This window comes from Phodopus roborovskii, unplaced genomic scaffold (genome assembly GCF_943737965.1).
Source record: "Phodopus roborovskii unplaced genomic scaffold, PHOROB, whole genome shotgun sequence".
NCBI lineage: Eukaryota > Metazoa > Chordata > Mammalia > Rodentia > Cricetidae > Phodopus > Phodopus roborovskii.
Window position 1 is genome coordinate 17,453,840 of NW_026126447.1, and position 25,854 is coordinate 17,479,693.

The 25,854-nt window shown below is 39.3% G+C and overlaps 1 protein-coding gene across 1 annotated transcript in view; it reads left to right on the top strand.

Moving 5' to 3' along the window:
• The first annotated feature begins 4,316 nt into the window (after positions 1-4,316).
• Ccdc171 (coiled-coil domain containing 171) overlaps positions 4,317-25,854 on the top strand; it is a 283,728-nt gene continuing 262,190 nt past the window's right edge. The window contains exons 1-4 of the mRNA XM_051188124.1: positions 4,317-4,448; positions 7,488-7,662; positions 13,746-13,936; positions 17,544-17,675. Of these exons, the coding sequence (XP_051044081.1) occupies positions 4,329-4,448; positions 7,488-7,662; positions 13,746-13,936; positions 17,544-17,675 (618 nt within the window). The 5' untranslated portion in view covers positions 4,317-4,328. The remainder of the gene's footprint in view (positions 4,449-7,487; positions 7,663-13,745; positions 13,937-17,543; positions 17,676-25,854) is intronic.

Sequence of the window (25,854 nt, forward strand, 5' to 3'; positions counted from 1 at the left end):
ACACTGTGGTGACTTGATTTACATGGTTGGCTTTATGTAATTCGGAATATCTCCTGTAGAAGAGTGTTCCAGCAGGTCAGCCAGAGTGAGTGACAAACCCTCTTTTTTTTTTTTTTCTGCTTCCTCTTGGGAGGTAATGGTTAAATTATGACATTCATTTATGAAGGAAGATATCTCCTACAGATTGGTAAGAAATGTTTTCACAGTGATGTGATATGGTTGGATCAGTAGGTTAGTTTTCTGTTTTGCTTGTTAGTGCCACAGATTTGCTAATAGCAATTTGTTTCTCTGGTTGAAGATAGTGGTATAATTTTCTTTCCTAGGATTTTTGTTTTTGTTTTTTGAGATAGGGTTTGTTTGTGTAGCCCTGGCTGTACTTGAACTTGGTCTGTAGACCAGGCTGGCTTTGAACTCAGAGATCCTCCTGCTTCTGTCTCTTGAATGCTGGGATTAAAGGTGTGCACCACTACTGCCTATATTTTATTAGGGCTTATTAAAACACCAAAAGACATTTCTGAGTTGTATGTTTGACTAGATTATTAACTATTGTGGGGTTTTTATTTTTATTTTTTTTGAGTCTTCGAATAAAAAATGTGAAACTAAGAAGGAAATTATTATGAGATCTTTTGTTTGGGAGTATTTTGACATCTTCATTGACAACATTGTTTTAAAATAATCTCATATATTTAAACTGAATTCTGTGTTCAAAGGTTGGTGTGTGTGTATGTATTCCTTTCCAAGTGCAAGAATAATTTGTCACTCTTATTTTTATTTAGAAACTAAAGTAGATTAAAAGTTAACTATTACTGGGGCTGGAGAGATGGCTCAGTGGTTAAGAACACTGGCTACTCTTCCAGAGGTCCCGAGTTCAATTCCCAGCAACCATATGATGGCTCACAACCACCTGTAAGGAGATCAGGTACTTTCTTCTGGCATGTAGGGATACATGCAGGCAGAACACTGTACATACCTAATAAAATAAATAAATAAATAAGAAAAAATTTAACTATTACCATGTTTTTAAAGAACATTTTTCCTTTTTTATTTTGCTTTTGATGCTTTTCAGATAAAATGGCCTATAGCATTATGATCATTGTTATCTTTTGAGACCGAATGTCATTTATCCCAGTCTGGCCTCTACCTTACTAAGCTAAGGATGACCTTGCGTTGGTCCTCCAGCTTCCCTCAGGTGCTGGGTTTATAGGTGTGTGTACCACATCTAGCTTTATGGGATAGGTTTTTTGGAATTATCTGTGTTCTATTCTTTACAGTAATTTAAAAATTAACAAGTAGGCTATAGATCAAAATAAATCTCACCTCAAGATTCTAATATAAAATTGCTATTGTATTGTTTATTATGTTAACAGACTTTGTCCATCTAACCTGTAAGTCAAGACATCACCACAAAGGAGTATTACATTAAGAAACAGTGGGGTGCTGTGAAAGATTGGAAGACTTACCATGAGTTTAAACACTTCAAGTAATGCCAGTACTGGGGATACCCAAAGGTAGGCCTCCAGTCTCTTTCTTTAGTTGGAGAATGCTTTCGATTGCAAGAACCAGGGAGAATTAAGTGGGTGATGAAGCAAATTGCAAGGATCCTTATGGGGTGGTGAAGGACGTAGCTTTCTTGGGACTGAAAGAGTAGCAGCACCTTCTAAGTATAGCATTGGCTCTCGGGACCCTGGTGCACTTTGTTAACTTGGATCATACAGGTCTGTGCGTCCCAACTTTCTCCTCTTGCTAGAGATTTGTTTATTCTCCTTGACTACATTTTCTCCCTTGTATTTCTGTCTGTTTACTGTGAGTTCCAGGACAGCCAAGACTACTTAGAGAAACCCAGTCTTGAAACACCAAAATAATAATAGTAATAGTAATAATTTTACACAGTGATCTTATATCTTTTAAAATAATTATTTGTTTGTATTTTATGTACATTGGTGTTTTGCCTGTTTGGATGTCTGTGTGAGGGCAATTACTCAACCTCTGAACCATCTCTCCAGCCCCAATCTTGTATTTTTATAACCTTGCTGAAATTGAGTTTTAGTTATTTTTCTTCTCATTTGATTTCTTAGAATTTTCTTATAAAATCATATCCTTTGTAGTAAAACCTGGATTTCCAGTCCAATATACATCTCTCTTTGTCCCTCCCCTCTCTCCCTTTCTTCACCATTTAAGATTGCTAAATAAAATCTTGAATAGTGTTGTTGACTGTTCTCTCTAGAGGAACAGTTTAGCCTTTAACCATTACATTGTAGATGGTCTTTATCAGGTTGGGCATCAGCTTGGTCTGGTGGTACAGGCCTGTGATCTTAGCTGCTGAGCAGGCTGAAGTAGAGTGATCACAGGATCAAGGCCTGCCTGGTCTACAGAGTGAGTTTAAGGCCCACCTTGGCAGCTTGGTGAGATCCTGTCTCAAAACAAAAAGTAAAAAGAAGGCTTGGCTATAGTTTAGTGGTAGAGTGTTTGCCCACATGAGTGAAGCCCTTAGCTCAATCCCTAATGCTTCAGAGTTTCTTCTTTGTTAATCTAGGAAAATTTGTCACCTTTATCTTTTCAAAGAACTAAATATTGGTTTCACTGATTTTTATCTATTCTATTTTAGTGGTATTGAAAAAGTTAAAATAGTTGTATGTAAATATTGTTGAATCTACTTCCCTACCCCTGTCTACTGCTGTTGGAGAGACAGGGCTAATGTCTTTGAGATGAATCTCTTTCTTGATTTTTAGAAATCATCATATTTAGCTCTTTGAGATAGTTTTCTTTTTCATCTGAATGACTTGACATTTTTTTTTAATGCTGCTATTTGATTTTTGTTTTAATCTTTGTCTATTGACTTCCCACCACAGATAATTATAATTTAGTTTCCAGTCATGTCATCTTTTTTCCACTTTTTCCACATGTACTAATATAGTCTTGGTTAAATTTGTTACCCAGTATTTATATTGGTATAATCATGACAACTTTCAGCCAAGTTAGCAATATGGGGTATAATTCACTGTGAGGCCAAGCAGCAGCAGTGGCCTGCAGTTCATGCTCTTTGTCAAGCAGGACTCATGAAGATTGTCTTGGTTGGACATGAAGATTGTCTTGGTTGCTTTTCTGTTACTGTGATAGAAACACCATGACCAAAGCATTTTTGGGTGGAAAGGGTGTGTTTGAGCTTACAGTTCCCAAGCCCCACTCCATCCCTGAGGGAAGTGAGTGTATGACCTGAAGGTAGCATATTGAGGTAGGAACTATAAAGTAGAGGCTGTGAAGGAATGGTACTCCCTGGTTGCTCCTCCTGGCTTGCTCTTAACTACTTTCTTAGACCATTCAGGACCACCTGCCCAAGGCTGGCACTGCCCACAGTGGCCTGGGCCTTCCCACAGCAATCAAGCAAATATCCTAGAGATTTGCTTATATGCCTGATGGAGATATTTTCTCAATTGGGGTTCCCCTTCTCAGAGGACTCCAGCTGTGTCATGTTGATAAGAACTCAACAAAGACAAAGTCCTCTGCTGTAAGCTGTGCCTTTAGCATGTTAGTTGCTTTCCTTACTGCGTGCTTTGAATTGTTAGGTAAACCAGTTATTTTTCTGCCTGTTCTATTGCTGTGACTTCTTTTCTCCTTGCCTTTCGCTCTCTACCTGGGATCTGTTTCCTGTTGTTGTTATTATTACTGTTATTTTTCAAGGAGAATAGAGTGCTTTAGTTTGCCATTTTAAAGCAAGAATATGTATTCTGAGGGCTGGAGAGATGGCTTAGTGGTTAAGAGCACTGGCTGGCTGCTCTTCTAGAGGATCTGGGTTCAATTTCCAGCACCCACATAGCAGCTCACAACTGTCTGTAACTCCATTTCCAGGGGATATGACACACTCACAGAGACATAGATGCAGGCAAAACACTAATGAGCATAAAATAAAAGTAAATTATTAAAAAAAGAATTTGTATTCTGTTATTTGTACTTTTTCTTTTTGTAATGTGTATTACACTTACAGTGATTGAAATACATTAAAAAAGAAGGAAATCTCTCTCTTCCAAAAGTACCCAGCATTTGATGTGATGGGCTGGCTTAGATACAAAGCTTGAAAAATGTGGTGTATTTTAAGTGGACAATATTTGTTACTAGTAAAATACCACTTTGCATTTTTAATCCAAATAATAATTTTTACTTCAAAAAATAAATTTACCTGGTTGTAAATTTATTATCCTAGGACCTTATCATATTCTATTATTTTCATATTATTTTTAAAATAAGCTATGAGAAATGCTGTTAGAATATTTTTATTGCATGAAAATTATGTCTTATTATGACCTTTGTTTTGTAGGTTGAAAAGTGCATCAATGGATACAAAGCAAATGCTTAAAAATGAAACAGAGTCAGATATCACTGCTGATCTCAGAAAGAAACTCCATCGGGCTAAGAAGGAGAAATTAGAAATGACAACTAAGCACAATGCAGAGGTAGAATTTATTTTCCTCCCAAGTGATGCTAAAAGTTGAGTTTCAGCCAGGTGTGGTTGGTGGCTTATACTTTAGTTCCAACATTTGGGAGGTAGAGGCAGGTGAATTTCTGAGTTCAAGGCTAGCCTCATCCACACAGCAAGATCCAGGACAGCCAGGGCTATCCAGAGAAACCGTTCTCTCTTGAACCTTCCTCCAGTGACCCCCCCCAAAGTTGAGTTTCAGTTTTTGTTTTCATTTCATATTAGAAACTACATTTAACCTTTGCCACTGTCATTCTAGTGCTTCAAAGGAAACGGCAATGAAGAAAACACTTTCAAACAGCAGAATCATATAAGGATGTTTCAGTTGAACTTTAATCTCTTATATTTATTTGTGTGTTGTATTATAATCATTTAAAACATTTTACTTTGTGTGTGGGAGTGCATATGGTATGACACTCACGTGGAGGTCAAAAGATAACTTGTGGTACCTTGTTATGCTGGATAGCTCTATGTCAACTTGACACAAGCTAGAGTTATCTGAAAGTGAGAAAATTCCTCCATAAGATCCAGAATGATTGACCTGGGGAGGGCCCAGCCCATTGTGGGTGGTGTTATCCCTGGGCTGGAGGTCCAAGGTTCTGTAAGAAAGCAGGCTGAGCAGGCCTTGGGGAGCAAGCCAGTAAGTAGTACCCACCCATGGCCTCTGCATCATATCAGTTCCTGCCTCCAGATTCCTGCCCTGTTTGAGTTCCTGTCCTGACTTCCTTCAGTGATATAGAACAAATAAATCATTTCCTTCTCAACTTGCTTTTCTGGCCGTGGTGTTTCATCACAGCAACAGGAACCCTAGTTAAGACACCTGTTGTACCTGGGACTAAATTGAGGTCAGGCGTGGCAGCAGGTATCCTGATAGCCAGATGTATTTTAATTTACAGGCTTTGCATGTTATTTGATGGATGTGACTGATGTCTAAAGAATTTATAAATTAGAAAAATACTGTTTTGAGAGAGTTCTTGTTATGTAACAGCTTCCTCAATTCAGTCCTTCTGCCACAGCTTCCCAAATGCTATGATCTTATGTGTGTATTATCGTGCAAGGCTTAAACCATATGCATTTTTGAAATCATAATGTAGACTCTTAGGGTATGAATCATGGAACAGTCTTTTTCTTAAATAAATACATTTATATATTTTATAGAATTTTAATTAGTATAATTCAGAAATCATCTTTTTTGTTTTATTAATAACATCTTATTAGTGTGTATGCATTTCATAGGTACATGTGTATTTGGTTTTCTTTCCCTTCTAAAAGAATTCATAAATTATATGTGTATGTATTTACCTTTTGTATTCTTACTCTTCTTTATTTCTGTATTTAAATCTTGTTCTCTTTTTGTGTGTGTATGTGGTATGGGAATGAAACCTAGCTAATGCTAGGCAATTGCTCTGCTAGTGAGCTACATTTTAGGGTTTTTTTTGTTTTGTTTTGTTTTGTTTTTCAAGACAGGGTTTCTCTGTGTAATAGCCTTGACTGTCCTGGAACTCGCTCTGTAGATCAGGCTGGCCTCGAACTAACAGAGATCTGCCTGCCTCTGCCTCCCAAGTGCTGAGAGTAAAGGCATGTACCATCACTGCCTGGATTATTATTGTTATTATTATTTTTTTAAAGCACAGACCTTTACTTACTTTTTTGCTTAAATATTTAGCATTTTATTATTTTTTTTATTGAAAAAATTTTCATACCTATATTCTAATCACTTCTCTTCTCCAACTTCTCCCAGATCCTCTCCTCCCTCCCCACCTAACTCCACTTTCTTTCTCCTTTTTACCTCTTAAAAACCAAACACAAATTACTTTTACTTTCCTTCAAACTATCATAAATTTTTGTTTTTATTTATTTTATAAAATTTAGCTGGGCGGTGATGGTGTACACCTTCAATCCTAACACTTGGGAGGCAATGGCAGATGGATCTTTGAGTTTGAGACCAGCTTGGTCTACATAGTAAGTTCCAGGACAGACATGGATATATAGAGAAAAAAAATTTTTTTTTTTTTTGGAGAGAGAAAAAAAAATTTTTTTTTTGGAAACAAAAACAAAAACAAAAACCACACACACAAAAAACCCAAACCAAAATTTAGTCTATCATCTTTTCTGTAGCACTTAGACCCTTCAGCTTAGACCAAATAGCAACTGTTAAATGTTATTTAGTATGTTAGTTATAAATGGTAAATTATATAACCATTGACTATATCACAATCTTAGAGTGACAAAGGACTTTATAGATTATCACATTCTAGCTTTCTAAGCCATTTTTTTTGTCACAGTAATTGATGAAATGTGTTAAATGTCTGTAATATTTTCACTTTTATTATTTTATGCTGGTGCTGTTATTTTAACTAAGAAAAATAACACAGCATTCATTAAATTGTGTTTTTGTTGCCATTTGCTTCTTTTAAACCTTTTTTTCCCCTCTATTTTCTATGTGTGTGTCTATATGAGCGTCTCTGTGTGTGTGTGTGTGTGTGTGTGTGTGTGTGTGTGTGTGTGTGTGTATGTGTGGGTAGGTACCCTCAGAGGGTAGAAGAGAGTTGAATTCCTGAGACTGGAGGGAGTCCCAGGTGCTAGAGTCCTCTGGAAGGGATCTGGATGAGCCCCTCCCCAACCTGTTTTCTTCTTGAGTACATCTAGGAAATAAAAGTAGAGGAATATATGAATTCTTAAGTGTTTTTGTCATGCATTTTTTTTGTTTGCTTGTTTTTTTGTTTTCTAGGCATGATTTTGTGATTCAGATGTTCTTTTTTTCCCCCCTTTTGTTTAAAAAGGCTTTCCTTCTGAAGGAGTCTATAAGGCCCTTAGGATTATTGTCTGGTAAGGCAAGCACTTTCTTTGTAGTATTGGAGATGATGTCAGTTTGTGAATTCTGATAAATGTGAATCGAGTTTTTTTTTTTTTTTTTTTTTTTTTGCTAAGAAATGTAAATGCTTGAGTATGCAAATCTCATCATCTTGGAGACATGTTTTAGTTCTAGTTCATGAGCTCAGGAATCTGTTTTTAGCTGTCAAGCTACGAGAGCCAGATTGCCAGACTGCGGTCTGAGGTGGAAAAAGGAGGAGCGCTGCGGCAGCGTCTGGAGTACGACCTGGCTGTGGTTAGAAAGGAGGCTGGTCTGGGAAGAAGGGCTGCTGAAGAGAGGCTGGCCGAGGCACTGAAGGCTCAGGAAAAACTCTGCGGTAAGGCAGCTTCTCTGCTTCCAGTTTAGGGACGCATCTTTGCTCGATGTTGCACATCCATAATGGATCTCATGTAGGGTTTCCACTCAAGGGACTAGTTTGCGTGTTTGTAAAACATTGTTTCCACATTTAACCTACGGCTTCGTGCATACCAAGCAAACACTTCTGGCACTGAACTGGATTTTCAGGCCTACATTAGTTTTTTTTGAGACATTTCTGGGGGTGGGAGAAGGGTGTCAAGTATCCTAGGATGGCTCAGACTTGCTATGTTGCTGAAGATGACCTTGAGCTTGGGTTATTTCTTGCTTTCACCACATGAGTGCTGAAGTCACAGACATTTTCCACTGTTCCTGATTTATGCAGTGATTGAACACACAGTTCTGTGAGTACTGATCAGGTACTCTACCAGTTGGACTATTCATTTAATATTTTTATGTTGTTGCATGTTTGGGAAAAAAATAAGAGTACAGAAGTCTGCTAAATCGGGGTTTTAGAATACTTGTATACTTGTTCTTTCTTTTCTTTTCTTTTTTTCTTTTTTTCTTTTTTCTTTTTTGGTTTTCGATAGGGTTTCTTTGGATCCTGTCCTGGAAGTAGCTATTAGACCAGGCTGGTCTCGAGCTCCGAGATCTGCCAGCCTCTGCCTCCTGAATACTGGTATTAAAGGCATGTGCCACCACTGTCTGGCTTAGAATGCTTGCTCTTAAAGCACCATTCAGAATCACAAAGGAGGTGTGTATGTGTGTCTCTGTGTTCTACATACACTCTAGACCCCTTCATAACATATAATTTGAGCCAGAATTTCTAGCCTGACTGTATGTCCAGAAATGCTGTAGGTGATTTGTTGATTACATAGGTTTATGTGTCACTGCATTAGATTATGTGCCTAGAAAAGAAAAAGGCACCACATTTAACACCCCAAATCCTTTTATGTAGGATTTAGCTATAAGTAAACTATTATTTAAATATAAATTAATATATATGAATTCACTTAAATTACCATGTAACTCAAAGCAAGCATCCAGATCGTGTTAATTACTGTACTAGTTTTTGATAGTGTGATTTATATTTTCCTTTTTTTCTAAGTTGAAATGTCTGGGTAACACATGTGTGCCTGGTGCCTGTGGAGGCCAGAAGAGGACATCAGATCCCCTGGAACTGGAGTTGTGAGCTGCCATTTCGGGCTGGGAATCAAACCTACCCAGGTCCTTTGTAAGAGCTGCCACCAGTGTTCTAACAGCTGAGCCATCTCTACAGCCCCAGTTTCCCTCTCTCCTTTTTTATTGTTTTACTTTATGGGAATTGAATAATTTAGCATGTATTCTTTTGTGTCCTTTAACATTATTGTATTTGTCAGAGATTCATATTGGTGTATAACCTTGTATTGATAATTAAATTCTGGTAGTATAGAAATGTATGACACCTACAGCTACCCATTTTCTGCTGGTGATTTACTACTAAGACTCCTGTTGTTAGCCAGGCACAATGGCACATGCCCAAAATTGCAGCTACTATGTGCAGTCAAAAGAATGATTCTTAGAATATGTTGAGTGAAATAATATATATATGTATATATATGAAGATATCGTATATGATTTTATGTATATAAAGTTCTACAATAGAAAACGCTAATTGTTAGTGAATAAAATCTGAATAGTGAATGTCTCTGAGGTGAGTAGGCAATAGGCAAAAATATGAGGTATTTGGGGCTAGAGAGATGCCTCAGAGATTAAGAACACTGTTCTTCCACAGGACCTGGGTTTCATTCTCAGCATCCAAAAGGAGGCTCACAACCATCTGTTCACTCCAACTAATTCCCAGGCACCCAACACTCTGCTCTAGCTTCTGTAGCCACCAAGCATACAAGTGGTGTATATTCATTCATGCAGACAGAATACCATATACATAAAATTAAAATTAAAAAAATGAGGAAACATCTTGGGTTGAAGGACATTTTCTATGTTTTGGAGTGGTCTGGATTAGAAGAGGTGTGGCCTTTAGGTAAGCTAATAGAAGTGTCACCTACAGCTCTTACCTTTGTAAAGTCTTAAGTGGCAAAGATTTGTGCATCTCAGTGTATGTAAATTTTACTCAAAACAGTAAGACTGTCTTGTATCTAGTTAGTGATCATATTAATACTTTTTCTGTTGACATATATGATGAACTGTAGTCGTGAGATGTCTTGATCCTCTCTTTGTGGTTGGAAATGCATACATATATGTCTGATAAATCAAATGTAGCAAAAATTTAACAATTGCCTAGGGCAGACTGGAACATACATTTATTTATTTTATTTTGAGACAGGGTTTCTCTTTGTAGCTCTGGCTGCCCTGGAACTTACTCTGTAGACCAGGCTGGCCTTGAATTCAGAGATCTGCCTGTCTCTGCCTCCTGAGTTTTGGAACTAAAGGCATTGGCCACCACCACCCATCAGAATATTTTAAATATTTTCTATGTAGTGGTGTTTGCCTGCATGCATGTCTGTGTATCACATGCATGTCTGATGGCCTGAAGATGACATCTGATTCTCAGATGTCTTCAAAGAGCATATTGCTTTGCAGTCACTCATTTCTTAGCAGATGTTGAGGTGCTTAAGTTCTGTACTTGGTCAAACAGAGGGACCTGGCAAACCCAGGAAGATCATATATCTAAGGCAGAGTGCTCAGGAACCATTTCCTGCAGTTCCCTTTCCTGCTGGCTTCCCAGAAACTAGTACCCAGGTCTCTGTACCTCGTGAGAATTTTGAGGCCAGAAACTAAGAGCTTCTTTACTCTCAATTGAGTAGGTAACCAAGAATCATCAAATATTTGAGGAAAACTCTTAAATGGAGAGAGAGAAAAAAATCAACTTGGAAGAAATATATTTCTGTGGGGAAGTGAAAATTTACAACAGTGTTGATCCTTAGAGTAGAAAGAGAATATATACCATAAAAAAAGGATATATTCCATAAAGGAAAGAATCAGAAGCTACAAAAACAAATAAACACAAACAAACAAACAAAAAACAGGAAAAAGCTTAGAAATGAAAAAAAAAGTGAAAACAAAAACATTAATAGAATTATTTGAGATGAAAATGAAAGAAATTCCCAGCCATTAAGGTGCAGAAGACAGAGTGGAAAATAGAGAAGAGATGAGGAAATTTGAGGACAATCCAAATAATAGATGACAGAGATGGTGGTAGAAGAGAAAGCAGGTTGACATCACTGAAGTTCCTGACACAGCTGCCGACTAAAGAATGTGAATTGTCAGACTGACCACACCACTGGATTTCACCTTGAAGGCCCAGGATGCAGTGTAAAGTTTCTTAAGAACAAAGGGATTGTCAGGAAGCAGGAGCAGAGTAGGCTGACTGCAGAGGCCAGGCATCAGACTTGTTGCCTGGAACACTGACTGCTGCACTATGGAAAGATGTCAGGGAAATGCTTCTATACATTATTTTACCGTTTTGAATTTTGCATCTTTTGTGTGATCCATGCAAAACAGAAAGAGATTTTTAAATTCATGGTACTAATGTAATCAGCATTTTTGTTCAACACAATGCATACTCCATTTTTATCTCCACTAAAACTGTTTTTTTAATTTATTATTTATTATGTAGACAATGTTCTTCCTTCATGTATTCCTGCAGGCCAGAAGAGGGCACCAGATCTCATTACAGATGGTTGTGAGCCACCATGTGGGTGCTGGGAATTAAAGTCAGTGCTCTTAACCTCTGAGCCATCTCTCCAGCCCTCTTCACTAAAACTTAACTAGGCATTTCCATTCCTACTGTGGAGTTAGGATAAATCCCAAGGGGAACCTTGGTGGATTCCATGGCAGGCAAGGGAGAAGGGGGGAGGTGGGGGGAGGGGAACACAAACATGCCAGGTGGATAGACCTTAGTGGGAAGTTTTATTAGAAAGGTCAAGGGGTGAGGGGTTGTGGGGAGGAATAAGAAAATGGGTAAAGAGACACAGAGAGAGGACAGAAGAGAAGAGGGAGACAGGGGAGCAGCAGGAAGTCTTTCGTTTAAAGGGGTGCTTTGCACTTTGGCTGACCAGGGTACTGCCTGAGTACATTCTGCCAGATGACAAGGGTAGACCAGCATAATGCCTGAATCCTTGTAACAGTGGTCAGAGAATCAGAGAGACTTGATCGGGAGTTAGTTGGTAAATACAGACCTGGAAACCATTCCCCACTTTTCTAGATGCTTAAACAGCAGTATGAGTGCTGCTCATTGCTAGGGCCAGAGGCGAGTAGTGCCTCTGTGGTGGGGGCAGGGCTAAGAGCTGAGGCTGCAACAGTAGCATTTGAGCCGGAGTTTCCTGACTTTCTTATTGTTAAGGTGTGTTAAAATTAACATGTTTCTAATAATGTAACATCAAAAACTGTAACTTTGAGCCTTAAAAACACTAGCTTGGACTGGAGAGGTGGCTCAGAGGTTAAGAGCACTGGCTGCTCTTCCAGAGGTCCTGAGTTCAATTCCCAGCAACATGATGGCTCACAGCCATCAATACTGAGATCTGGTGTCCTCTTCTGGTCTGCAGGCATACATGCAGGCAGAACACTATACATAATAAATAAGTCTTTTCTTTAAAAGGTAACTCTAGGGGGCTGGAGTGATGGCTCAGGGGTGCAGAGTACTTGTTGCTCCTATAGAGGACACACATTTGGTTCCTAATCATATGTTAATCCATTTAGAGGGAATCTGATGCCCTCTTCTAACCTCTGAGGGCTTCTTACATGTGGGATGTACATATGTGCATGCTGGCAAAAGACATGTAAATAAAGAAATCTTAGAAAAAAAAAAATAAAGTAGCTCTCGGAACATGGTCTTTTAGAAGATCAGGATGGAGCTGGAAGGATAGCTCAGTAAAAGTCCTTATTTCTTAAGCATGAGGGCTGGTGTTCAAGTATCCAGCACTGACATAAAAAGCCAGCCATGAACACACATACACGCGTAACTGCACAGATTTTGTCCTGAAGATCATGCTGTAAATAAAGGCAGTGCCAGTGTTGTGGAGGACAGAGACAGGAGGACCATTTGGATTTGCTGGCTGCCAGCTTAGCTAGAGGTTTAGAGAGAAGCCATTTTTCAGAGAAATATGGAGAGCGATAGAGCAGCACAGCTGACAATACATGACATATACCACACACTCATACACACTCTTCCATAATATACATGATATAGAGTAATCCTAGTTGACTGTGTTTTAAAAAAAAGAGAGAAAAACACACATTTAGTTTTTTTCTTTAAAAAAGCTCCTTATTGTATAGAAGTATGTGGTGTGTGTGTGTGTGTGTGTGTGTGTGTACTGGAGTACAATGTGGAGGTCAGAGGATAACTTCCAAAGTTTGTTCTTTTCTTCTATTGTGGAATCAGAATCAAACTCAGGTCATCAGGCTTCTGAGGCTAGTGATTTGGCCCACTGAACTATTTGTACTCATAGATTGTGTGTGTGTGTGTGTGTCTGTGTGTGTGTGTGTGTCTGTGTGTGTGTGTGTATCTGTCTTCTTTTGAGACAGGGTCTCTCTACATAGCCCTGACTGTCATGTAACTCACCGTATAGACCAGATGGCCTCCAACTCAAGAGATCTGTCTGCTTCTGCCTCTAGAGTGCTAGGATTAAAGGTGTGCACCAGCCAGATTTGTTTTCTTGAAAAGAGGGAAAAGTTAGTGCTAGGTGCAGCTAGTGCTGGAGGTATACCTAAACATGGGCATGCCTTCAAGAATATACTATATTGTCTCATAGAAAAATCACCTCCACTGGGCAGTGGTGATGTATGCCTTTAATCAGGAGGCAGAGGCAGGCAGATCTCTGTGAGTTCGAGGTCAGCCTGGTCTACAAAGCTACACAGAGAAACCCTGTTCTGAAAAACAAACAAACATCAACAAATCACCTCCATCTGAGGGAAGGAAGAGAGTGAAAAATCAGTATAGTACTACAGGGACAGTGGGATTTTCTAGAGTTTGTTGGAGTAAGAAAGTTAAACACTTTGTCCTAAAGATAATGTAGTAAAGAAAGTTCCGTTGGTTAGGTTCTTAGACTCTTAATGGATTAATTTGTAGTTATGAGTGTATTAATTCTATCATGTTTTTAATAGTTCAGAATTCAGAACTTCAAGGAAAAGCAAATGAAATCGAGAAGACATTTCAGACTTCACAAGAGAAATGGAAAGAAGAATGCAGGAGATTTGAACGTGATTTAGAGGAAAGAGACAATATAATTCAAAATTGCAATCGAGAATACGAGTTACTTATGCAAGAGAAAACCAGGCTACAAAAAACTCTACAGGTAAAATATTTCACCTAAGTGAAAGCTTCTCTATATAATATCCACTGAGGTGGATATTAAATCAGACTACCCTTGGATGAGCTTGCTTGCTTCCTCCCTCCCTCCCTCCCTCTCTCCCTTTTAGAGGCATTTTCACAGATCTCCTTTGTTGGGCTTTAGCATCATATTAAGATGACTACTGTTTTGTGAAAAGCATTTGAGGTCTCTGATCTCAGTATTAAGTCCTTGCTTCGACTGGACTGTCTGAGGCCTTGGGTTTAATTGCCATCACCACAAATAAATAGAAGAAACACAAAAGAAGTCAAACAAACAAAAGGAAAAAATGATAACCAAAAGGAAAGCAACAACTACTTTCTAATACTGTGAAAGTTAAAGCCTTTAATCAAAGCATTTAGGAGGCAGAGGCAGGCAGATCTCTGAGTTTGAGACCAGCCTGGTCTACAAGAGCTAGTTCCAGGACAGGCTCCAAATCTACACAGAGAAACCCTGTCTTAAAAAACCAAAAACCAAAAACCAAAAACAAAAACAAACAAAAACCAAACCAAACCAAAGAACTGTAAAAGTTAAGACATATACCCTTTTGTTCTTGCAACATTAAAATGTGGATTTTAAAAATGTGGGTTCTAGCCAGGCAGTTGTGGTTCATGCCTTTAATCCCAGCACTCTGGAGGCAGAGGTGGGCAGATCTCTGTGCATTTGAGGCCATTCTGGACTATAGAATGAGTTCCAGGACAGTCATGGCTACACAGAGAATCCCTTTGTCCAGAAAAAAAAACAAACAAAAAGTGAGTTCTAGATTTCATTTGAATATGGTAAAAGTATAGAAGATTTTGTGTTTTGTAGTGCCTTGTTATGTAGGGCACTTTCTGTGATGAATAATGAAATGCAAAACACTTAATTTTTACTAAGGCTATTGTGAGGTATATATTTTCATTGTTTTGGTCCTTTTTTTTTTTTTTTTTTTGACTCCCTACAGTTCCAGTGGGACTAGGGTTGAAGTTGACAAACAACTTAGACAGTAGATATTGAATTGAGGATGTATGCCATGATTTTGAAGTAACTGTTTAATTTTTTTCCTTCTTCCAAGAGACAAGGTTTTTCTGTGTAGCCCTGGCTGTCCTGGAACTCAACCAGAACAGCCTCAAACTCCTGCCTCTGTCTCCCAAGTCCCAATATAATAGTTTAAACCTTTTTTTTTTTTTTTTTTTTTTTTTTTTTTGAGGCAGGATTTCTCTGTAGCTTTGGAGGCTGTCCTGGAACTCACTCAATAGACCAAGCTGACTTTGAACTCAGAGAGATCTACCTATCTACCTGTCTCTGACTCCTGAGTGCTAGGATTAAAGGCGAGTGCCACCACCTGGCTACTTTAAACTTTTTTTTTTTTTTTAAAGATTTATTTATTTATTTATGTATACAGCGTTCTGTCTGCATGTTTGCCTGCAGGCCAGAAGAGGAGACCAGATCTCATTACAGATGGTTGTGAGCCACCATGTGGTTGCTGGGAATTGAACTCAGGACCTCTGGAAGAGCAGTCAATGCTCCCAATGCTCTCCAGCCCATACTTTAAACTTTTTAAAGAAGAAAAGAATGTAAAAATGCCCCGTATCTTCCTTAAGTATACATTATTCTTATGCATTGCTGCAGACTTGATTTGATTGGGGAGGTAAGAGAAGGAAGAAAGGACCGACCCAGGGACATGAAAAAGCTGGTATTGGGTGTTCTGGGCCCTCTGATGAAGAAGCCTCAGCATCCTAGAAGCTCAGTGTGTTTATGTTTACAGCTAAACAAGGAGGTGTGGTTACCACACAGATAAGCATGGGGGCAGGGCTGTGGTGCTCAGGTGAGCAAGGAGGCAGGGTTAGTTCATCTTCACTAGTGCAGTCTCTGCAGGAGAGCAGCTTTCAGGTCACAAAGGTCTAGAGAAAGCTATGGTGGAAATTTTCTGTACATATTATCAGTACTCTACTCAAGGAAGGCTTCACCATCCTTTTTGAGCTTCACCTGGTAGGCTTTGCCCCTCCCACAGGGCTGAGGCACTGGTTCTTGACATGGCTGTACCCACGTGTCAAATAACGCACACTCATGCAGGCTTTATTTGCTCCCTATATTGTGTTTTCTCTTAAAAATGATTTTACCACACAACATCTAGCAATTGTACAAATTTCGACACAAGTGTCCCCAGACAGTGTCAGCTGATCTACTTTTATTTTCTCCCTGTCAATAATCCTGGCTTGCCTCTTGGTTGCCACTACATTGCCATACCCTGGTGTTTGGATGATGGATGTGTAGGTGTGTTTACTGTAAGTCTCTGGGGGACATGTGTCACTTTGCCTGAAAAAAATGTGACACCAGGAAAAAAGAAGGGTGATGAAGGCACTATTCCTTATATCAATTAGCTTGTACCTTAAGGTATGAAATCTTGATATGTTCTTTTCAACTGCTTAAGATATCTTTACTTGGAGTTTAGCATGTTGTCTTTGAGTTCACCTGCACTGAGATAGATAGGGGAGTTTGGTGTTGAACAGGAGTCACTTTTTAAGTCCTGGGGGTAGGGGAAGTCTCAGGCTCTGGAGGCTCTCTGCTTGTGGACATTAAGAGGGTAATATTCATAAAAAAGATCTATGTGGGCAGATCCCCCCTTTCTTCCCCTCATGTAAACCATAAACCTTTTCTCCCCATGTTAATGAGGACTTTGTTTTAAACCTGTAGGCTAGAAAATTGATCTTCACAGAAGACCTGCATTTTATATTAAGGATTTGGACCTAATTAGATCTCATAAATGTGGTATATATAAAGAAAAAGCCATTGAAACTATACTTTACTTGTAGAATTAGAAATTAGTTATAGTCTAAACTGAGTAGTTGTATTATCAAAGTTTTAACATTTAGAAATAGTCTTTTGTTTGCTTGTTTATTTTTGTTTTTCAAGACAAGCTTCCTCTGTGTAGTATTGCCTGTCCTGAAACTTGCTCTGTAGATCAGGCTGGCCTCAAAACTCACAGAGATCCATCTGCCTCTGCCGCCCGAGTGCTGGGATTAAAGTCATATACCACCATCACCTGGAAGAAATACCCATTTTCTTTACCAGGTTTGCATATAAATTTTAGGGATGAAACAATTTTTTTCACAGGTAAATATTTCCCTACTAACTGTACTTTATTTTTGTTTCTTTCATTTTTGTCCCAACATCTGATGTTGAATTTATTTATTTCAGATTTATATTTTGATAGTCAAAGTGATAATTTTATTAAGATTTTAAACATGAATTATTAATTTTTTTTGAGACAGAGTCTCATGTGTCTTTGCCTGGCCTTGACCTCTTAGTATAGACAAAGATTACCATGAACTTGATTATTCTGCCTCCACCTCCCAAATCCCCAGACAATAGACATGTACCACCATGCCTGGTGTTGTTCATGCTGGGGATTGAATCCAGGGCTTGAAGCATGCTAAGCAACTACAAGTAGCTGCATCCCCAGCCCCAAGGTTTTAACGTGGATTGAGAGTCTATTCAAGGGAGAGCTCTTTTATACATTTAAACTGGGTTTAAAAGATAAAAGGTAACCTTTACTGATGCAATAGTAAAGCAAGATTTTATCCACATAAAGGAAGCCCTGGAAAAGCACCAGCAAGAGAAGCAAGAGATGGAGTCTCACATAAGGGAGACTGCATCAGAGGAGTTTAGACTGCAAGCAGAACAATGGGAAGCAGAACGAAGAGAGCTACAGCTCATAGTACAGGTATTTTAAAAATAATTAGGGTTCTAAAATGTGTTTTTGATGCTTATGCTATTGCATTTTATTAATAGTTAATTTGCTGGCTCACTCAGGTGAAAAACAATTCTAAGTCTTTGATTTCTGGAAGGCCACATTTCACTTGTAGTGATGTGACAGTAGGGAGGTTGTTACAAATAGATGGCATGGATATTTCAGTTGGACAGCCTCGGTGCATAGTGTGTATGATTTATAGGCCTTTATTTTTGAGACAGGGTCTCATGTAGACTAGGCTGGACTTAAACTTGCTGTGTATCTCTTGCTGTTCCTCAACTCCTGATCCTCCTGCTTGCACCTCCTGAGTGCTGGGATTTTCAGCATGAGACACCATGCTTACTTACCTAAAGTAGGTGATTTTTTTGACTTTCATTAGGATACATTAATTATACAAAATAATTTTGGGGGGGTTCAGTGTTTCTCTGTGTAACAGCCCTGGCTGTGCTGGAGCTCTCTTTGTAGACCAGGCTGGCCTTGAACTCAGAGATCCACCTGGTTCTGCCTCCCAAGTGCTAGGATTAAAGATGTGTGCTACCACGGCCAGATAAGTAATGGATTTGTTATTATGACATTTTCGTACATGTATGTAGTGTATTTTGATTGTATGCACTCTCTGTCTACTTCTGCTGATCCTATTCTTTTCCCCTTCTACTTTCACATCTGTTTTGGGGTGCACTGTTGTGTTTACTTGTGGTTGCCCACAGGTGCATGGATGGGGGATTATTGCAGGAGCCTGGGCAGTTCAGCAGTTGCTATAACACAGAAGATAATGTCTCTTCTTCCCCTAAAGCCACCAACTGCCTATAGATACTTAGAGGGGGCGGGTCCTCATGAGGGCCTCCTCCTAGAATCCATTAACTGCCTCTAAATTCTTAGGCGTGGGTGTGACCTCAAGAACCTCTTCCCCTCTCCACTTCAGTGTGTTGACTTGTGGAATCTGGTGCTTGGGGACAGTTCCATAGCACTTCTCACAGTCCACCAGGCCTTATATTCTTTCCCTCTTCATGTTCCATGAACCTTGGCGTGGATGAGCAGTTGACAGTCACTTACCCTTATTCTTTTGAAAGGTTTATTTATTTATTTTTTGTGTGTATGAGTGTTTTGCCTGCTTGTATGAATATGCACTGTGTATGTGCCTAGTGACATTGGAGGCCAGAAGAGGGTGCTGGATCCCCTGGAACTGTAGTTACTAACAATTGTAAGCCACTAGGTGGATGCTAGGAACTGAACCTGGGTTCTCTGGAGAGTAGTGCTCTTAATCTGGACCATCTCTCCAGCCCCTACAGTCACTTATTCTTAACACTTTAACTAGTTATCATAATCTGAAGTTAACTGCTAACCACAGCAAAAAAGATGCTTTTATGTCTAAAGGTGACAGTACCATTACTCTGTGGGCATAAATATAAATATTTAGGTTTTTTTGTTTGTTTGGTTTGGTTTTGGGTTCTGTTTTTTGTTTTTTGTTTGTTTTTGTTTTGAGACCATGTCTTGCTATGTAGCTCTGGCTGTCCTGGAACTTACTACATAGATCAGGCCTGCCTCTGCCTCCCAAGTGCTGGGATTAAAGGTGTGCCTGACTATGCTCAGTTATAGATAATATTGAGAAGGTACAATTTTTTAGTTTTTAAAACTTTATTGTTGCTGGACAGTGGTGGTGAACATCTTTGATCTCAGCATTCAGGAGGCAGAGATAGGTGGATTTCTGTGAGTTCAAGGCCAGCCTGGTCTCCAGAGTTGAGTTTCAGGATGACCAGGGCTACACAGAGAAGCCCTGTCTCCTGTCGCTAAAAACAAACAAAAAGCAAACATCATAAAGTGAGATTAGCCAGACCCAAAGCTAATGGTCTGTGTTGCTTCATAGTAGATTTACATTTTACTATCTATTATAGCATATAAAGAAACTCTCTCTCTCTCTCTCTCTCTCTCTCTCTCTCTCTCTCTCACACACACACACACACACACACACTTGAAAAATCCATGACAGAGTTGAATTAGAAAATGGTTAACTATATTTTTCTTTTATGACTCAGGTGTTCTTTATAGTGGGTAGTTTGACAGACACATCATGTGCATTTAGCCATGTAACATCTGTGCTTTTCCTGCGTCCTTTCTACTCACTGCCTTTTAACAAGACTCACAATACCTGACGTGAACTCTTTCCTGTGGAACAGGCCTCAGATCCAGTCAAGTGGTAGCCCTCATAGAAGGTCATGCCATTATTGCACCAGTGGGCATATTTTGCCTGACACCTTGGTCATATAGTATGCAGGATCTGAATCTGACTAAGACCATGATTGATAGATACCTCTCCTCCAGCAGTTTGAAGTACCTTTTGGCACTATACAGTAGCTACCAGGGAGAAAGCTTCTAGCTCAGCTTCAGTAAAGAATTTATTTGGCATACACTTTATGTTATAGTTCACCACTGAAGTCAGGACAGGAGCTGATGAAGAGGTCATGGAGGGGTGCTGCTTACTGGCTTACTCTCTATATCTTGATCAGTCAGCTTTTTTATAGAACCCAGGACCAGCATCCTAGGAGTGGCACCACCCACAATGAGCTGGGCTCTGCCCCATCAACTACTAAGTAAGATAATGTCTGAGTGAGATAACACCCAGACCCAGAAAGACAAATATAGTATGTACTTGCTCATAAGTGGATACCAGACATAAAGCAAAAAAAGATACCTAGCCTACAATCCATAACCCCAGAGAAGCTTGAGCCTTCTTCCAGAAACAGATAGAAGCAGATTCAGAAATCACAACTAACCAATGGGCCAAGCGCCTGGAGTAGAATTGAATAGGGAGGAGAAATAACATTAACAAAGGAGTCAAGACCATGATGGGGAAATCCACAGAATCAGCTAACCCAAGCTAGGGTGAGATCACTGACTCTGGTCTGACAAATGGGGAATCTGCATAAGACTGAACTAGACTCCCTTAATAGAGGTGATAATGGTATGACTGGGACAATATATGAGGCCATTGTCAGTGGGTTCAAAATCTAACTCTAAAGCACAAACTGACTTTGTGAAGCCCATTCTATGTGGATAGATACCATGCCCAGCTTAGACACAGGGGTGGGGGGGGTGGAGAGGTGCCTTGGTCCTGCCTCAATTAGATGATGGGACAGACTTAGTAGATTTCCTAGGGGAGGCCTTACCTGCTTCAAGGAGCAGATGGGAGGTGGGGGGGGGAGTGGGGAGAGTGGGAGGAGAGGAGGGAGAGGGAACTGGGATTGGAATATAAAAAATAAATTAAAAAATGTTAAAAAAAATGCCCTGCAGGCTTGAATGCAGCCCAGTTTTATGGAGACATTTTCTCAATTGAAGCTCCCTCCTTTCTGATGACAATAGCCCGGGTCAAGTTAATATACAACTATCCAGCACATATGTAGTTATGGTGGGAAACCAATAGGAGTGGCAAGAGCCAGTATTGTTTTGGGGCTTTCAGAAGCCTCCCTGGCCAAGAACTTGTGGGGAGTTTAGTTTTTGGAGAAACTCCCCTAATTATTTTTATAGTGGTTATACAAGTTTACATTCCTATCATCAGTGGTAAAGAAAGGTTTCCCCTTTTCCACAGATTGAAGGCCCTCATTTGTCATCCATCGTTTCTTGATGACAGCTGTTATGATCGAAGTGAGAGGGTATCTTAAAGTAGTTTTAATTTGTACTTCTATGATCTAAGGATATTGACCAATTGACTGATATTTGTGGGGCTGGAGAGATGTCTCAGAAGTTAAGAGCACTGCCCGCTTTTCCAGAGGACCCAGGTTCAATTCCCAGTATCCATATGGTGGTTCACCAACATCTATAACTCCAGTTCCAAGGAATCTGATGCCCTCTTTTGAGCTCCATGGCAACCATACACACACACACACACACACACACACACACACACACACACACACACACAATCTTAAAATGTTTATTGCCCATTTCTATTTCTTCTTTTGAGAATTCTGTTCAGTTCCCTAGCCAATTGTTTGATTATGTTATTTTGAGGTTTTTGTTTATCCTAGATATTAATCCTCTGTAAGGTGTATAGCTGGCCAAGATTTTCTCTCATTCGTTAGGTGATCTCTTCACTCAACTCTCTGTTCCTTTGCTGTACAGAAAAATTTTACTTTCCTGAGATCTATTTGTCAATAGATGTCTGTACTTCTGATAGGACTAGAGTCCTATCAGAAAGTTCTCACATGTCCATTTCTGGAATGTTTCCCCAGCAATTTCAGAGTTGTGGGCTGTGTTATGGTCTCTGGTCCTGTTAAGAGTTGATTTTGTGCAGACTGAGAGATGAGGACAGTTTATTTTTCTGGGTATAGACACCTGTTTTTTTCAGTAGCTTTTGTTAATGGAGAGCTCTTTTCCAATGAGTATTTGAGGGTTCTTTGTGAACTAGGTGTCTGTAGCTGTGAAGATCTTCTATTCTGTCACTTGAATTATTCTTGTGTTTTACTGCACTATTTTTTTTTTTTTTTGTCACTCTGTCATATAACTTCAAGTTAGGTTTGGCGATACTTCTAGGCTTATTTTTCTGCCTTATAATTGCTTTGGTTAACCAAAGTCTTTGTGTTCTTAAATCAATTTTAAAATTGTTCTTTTATTTCTGCAATGAATAGTGTTGGAATTCTGATAGGGACTGAGTTGAATGTGTAGGTTGCTTTTGATAGCAATTGTTACAATATCCATTCTAATATCTCAGTCTAATATAAGAAGACAGAGGCCTTTCCACTTTCTTGTGTCTTTTCAATTTCATATTTTAAAGTTTTCATTAGAGAGGTCTTTCACTTTCATGGATAGGTTTATGTCAAGGTATTTTTTTTTTAAACTTTGGTAATTGTGAAGGAGATTGTTCCTCTGATGTCTTCTGGTTTTATTTTGTTTTTATTACATTATTTATTTAATACATATGTGTGTGCATGCATGTCAGTGCCATTTGTGGAGATGAAAGTATGATTATTTTTAAACATTTATTTATTTGTTATGTACAATATTCTGTCTGTATGTGTGCCTGCAGGCCAGAAGTGGGTACCAGATCTCATTACAGATGGTTGTGAGCCACCATATGGTTGCTGGGAATTGAACTCAGGACCTCTGGAAGAGCAACCAGTGCTCTTAACCACTGACCCATCTCTCCATCCTGAAAGTATGATTTTTTTTTTCTTCTTCTATTATGTGGGTTCTAGGGATTGAACTCAGGTCATCAGGCTTGTCAGCAAGCACCTCTGCCTGCTGAACCATCTTGCTGACCCCCTTTTCTTCAACCTGTTCCTTATTATTATATAGTAAGGCTATTAATTTTTTGTCTTAATTTTGTAACTTGCAATTTGGCTAAATGTATTTATTAGTTCTAAGAGTTTTCAGGTGGAGTCTTTTTTTTTTTTTTTTTTTTAAAGACAGGTCTCAATATGTATCTCTGGTTTGTCTGGACTTTTATATGTGTGATCAGGTTGTTCTTGAACTTAGAGAGATCTGCTGCTTCCAGAATTCTGGAATTAAAGGCATGTGCCTCCATGCCTAGACTCTGGTGTGGTCTTTATGATGGGTAGAATCATACAATCTACAAATAAGAATACTATGACATCTTCCTCTCCTAATTGTATTTATTTGCTTCTCTTCTATTTATGTAGCTAAGACCTTAGTAACATATTAAATAAAAATATTGAAAGTAGACACCCTTGTTTTTAATTTTAGTGGAAATACTCTGAGTTTGTTTTAATTTAGTATCATGTTAGCAATAGGTTTGTTATATATAGCATTTATTATATTGAGATATATTCCTTCTGGGCTGGAGAGATGGCTCAGCCGTTAAAGGCTAGGCTCACAACCAAAAACATAAGAGATATATTCCTTTTACCTCCACTTTCCTTAGACCTTGTTTAAACAAAATAAAAAAAAATTTTTTTGACAGCTAGTATTTTATTCAGATAGCAGTCTCATTACATGTGGTTCAAGAACATTCAAGTAAAAACTCAAATAAAATAAGATGTTAAAGATCAGTCTTCAAACATCATAGCCAACGATGCCACGTTTGCCTATGATCTCTCCGATATAAAACCACATCCACACCTCTGTAGCGACCAAACCATTTAGCACAGCTTCCTTAACTGTAAGCTGTTTGAAGCTACCAGTTTTAGCACTTTGAATTATTTTTTTTGCACTCTGAATAGCTGCAGGGAGTTCAGCAGAGGTTGGGGGAACCAGTTCAACCCTGGCGTAGTACCAAAATGTGGCCAATCGAGGCTTGGAGTAAGTCACAGCAGTGCTTACTAGCGCCGGGGCCTTCTCTGCCATGGTGTAGGGTGGAAGGTCCGTCTCCTCGCACCGCTGGCTGAATGTCACCCTCCTAAACAAAATAAAAATTTTAAACATTTATTGTATGTGTGTGTCAGAGAGAGAGAGAGAGAGAGAGAGAGAGAGAGAGAGGACAATTTTATCAATCAAGCCTCTGTACTGTACAGATTCCCCAGTCAAACTTGTATCTTTATACTTGGTACAAGTACCTTCTTGTGGAACCATTCACAGACCCCCTTTAGAGTTTTATCAAAAAAAAAAAAAAAAAAAAGAGCTGCCATATTTTGTCAAAAGCCTTTTCTGCTTCCATTAAGATGATCGTGTGATTTCTGTCCTTGAGCCCATTTATGATGCACTACATTCATTGATTTGCTATGGGATTTTGTCTGGTCTAGCTTCACAGTTCTTGTGTGAGCTGTCATAACTACTGAGTTCATATGTACAGCCGACCTGCTGTGTCTGGAAGACACTGTTTCTTTGTAGTCATCTGTTGCCTGTGCTTTTACAGTGTTTGCTCATTCTCTTTTGCAATGATCCTGCACCTCCAGGGTTAATTGCTCATCCAGGTTCATGGCTGCTGAGTTCACAATGTTTATGACATGGAAACAGCTAGATGTCTGTCAGCTGATGAGTGAATAATGAAAATGTGGAATATTTACATAATGGAATATTATTAGCTGTCAGGAAAAATGCAATTTTTGGGTAACTGAATGGAGCTGTAAACAGTTATTCTGAGTGAGGTAAACCAGACCCAGAAAGACAGGCATCACATTTTCTCTTATTACTGAATGTTAGCCCTTTCTCTTCAGATGTCTGTACTTCGGAAAATGGTCAGAAAATTAGTAAGGGGCCAAGGAGAAGGAGATAGAATGCAATGTTATAAAGGGCTAAAGAGGGTTAATGATGGGGCTGGAGCAATGGCAGGGATTAAGAGCACTGGCCTCTCTTACAGAAGATCTGGGTCTAATTCCCAGCTTCTCCATGGTGACTCAACTGTCTGTAACTCCAGTCACAGGACATCCAGTGCTTTTTGTTGGCTTCTGAGGACACTGCATGCATGTGGTACACAGACATGCATTCAGGCATATACCCATACACATAAAATAAAATCTCAAAGTATTTGCAGGAGATTAATGGAACAGAAGAGTTGAATTGGAGTTGGGGATGGGAAGGCAGGCTAGAGGAGGGTATGCAGGGTAGGATAATTACACTAATGATCTTTCCAAGAGCTCATGTGGAAGCCTATGTAGATGCTTCCTGAGATACATATGCATATATATGAGCATTTCAAATGGAGTTACAATCTAGCAGGGTGACACTGCTAGACACCAGATGCAAACAAATAAAAAGCCCAGAGCCAGAATGGAGTTGTGGGCCAGTGATGTTCCCATAAAGCCTCACAGATCCGTGAACATTACTGGCTATTGTATTGCTGCTGGTTACTCTCCATCACTTGTCAGGCCATGTTGCTGAAGACCGTACATATTTGAGCCATAGGACATGGAGAAATCAACATGGGGAAGCTTCATCCCCAATGGCTGGCTTTCACAGTGCTGGAAGATGCTGTGCATGCTCTTAGAGGAGAAAAACCATCATCAGTTTTACCCAGCGAGCCACATTATCCCAGCACTCGGGAGGCAGAGGCAGGTGGATCTCTATGAGTTCAAGGCCAGCCTGGTCTACAGAACTAGTTCCAGGACAGCTAGAGCTACACAAAGAAACCCTGTCTCAAAGACCCAAAAGAAAGAAAAAAAAAAAAAAAAAAAGAATTACCCAGGAAGACATGCCCATTGGTATAACATTGGTTGCAAACATTGTGAGAGTAACCAACCACTTTCGATTGTGTTTAAGTCTA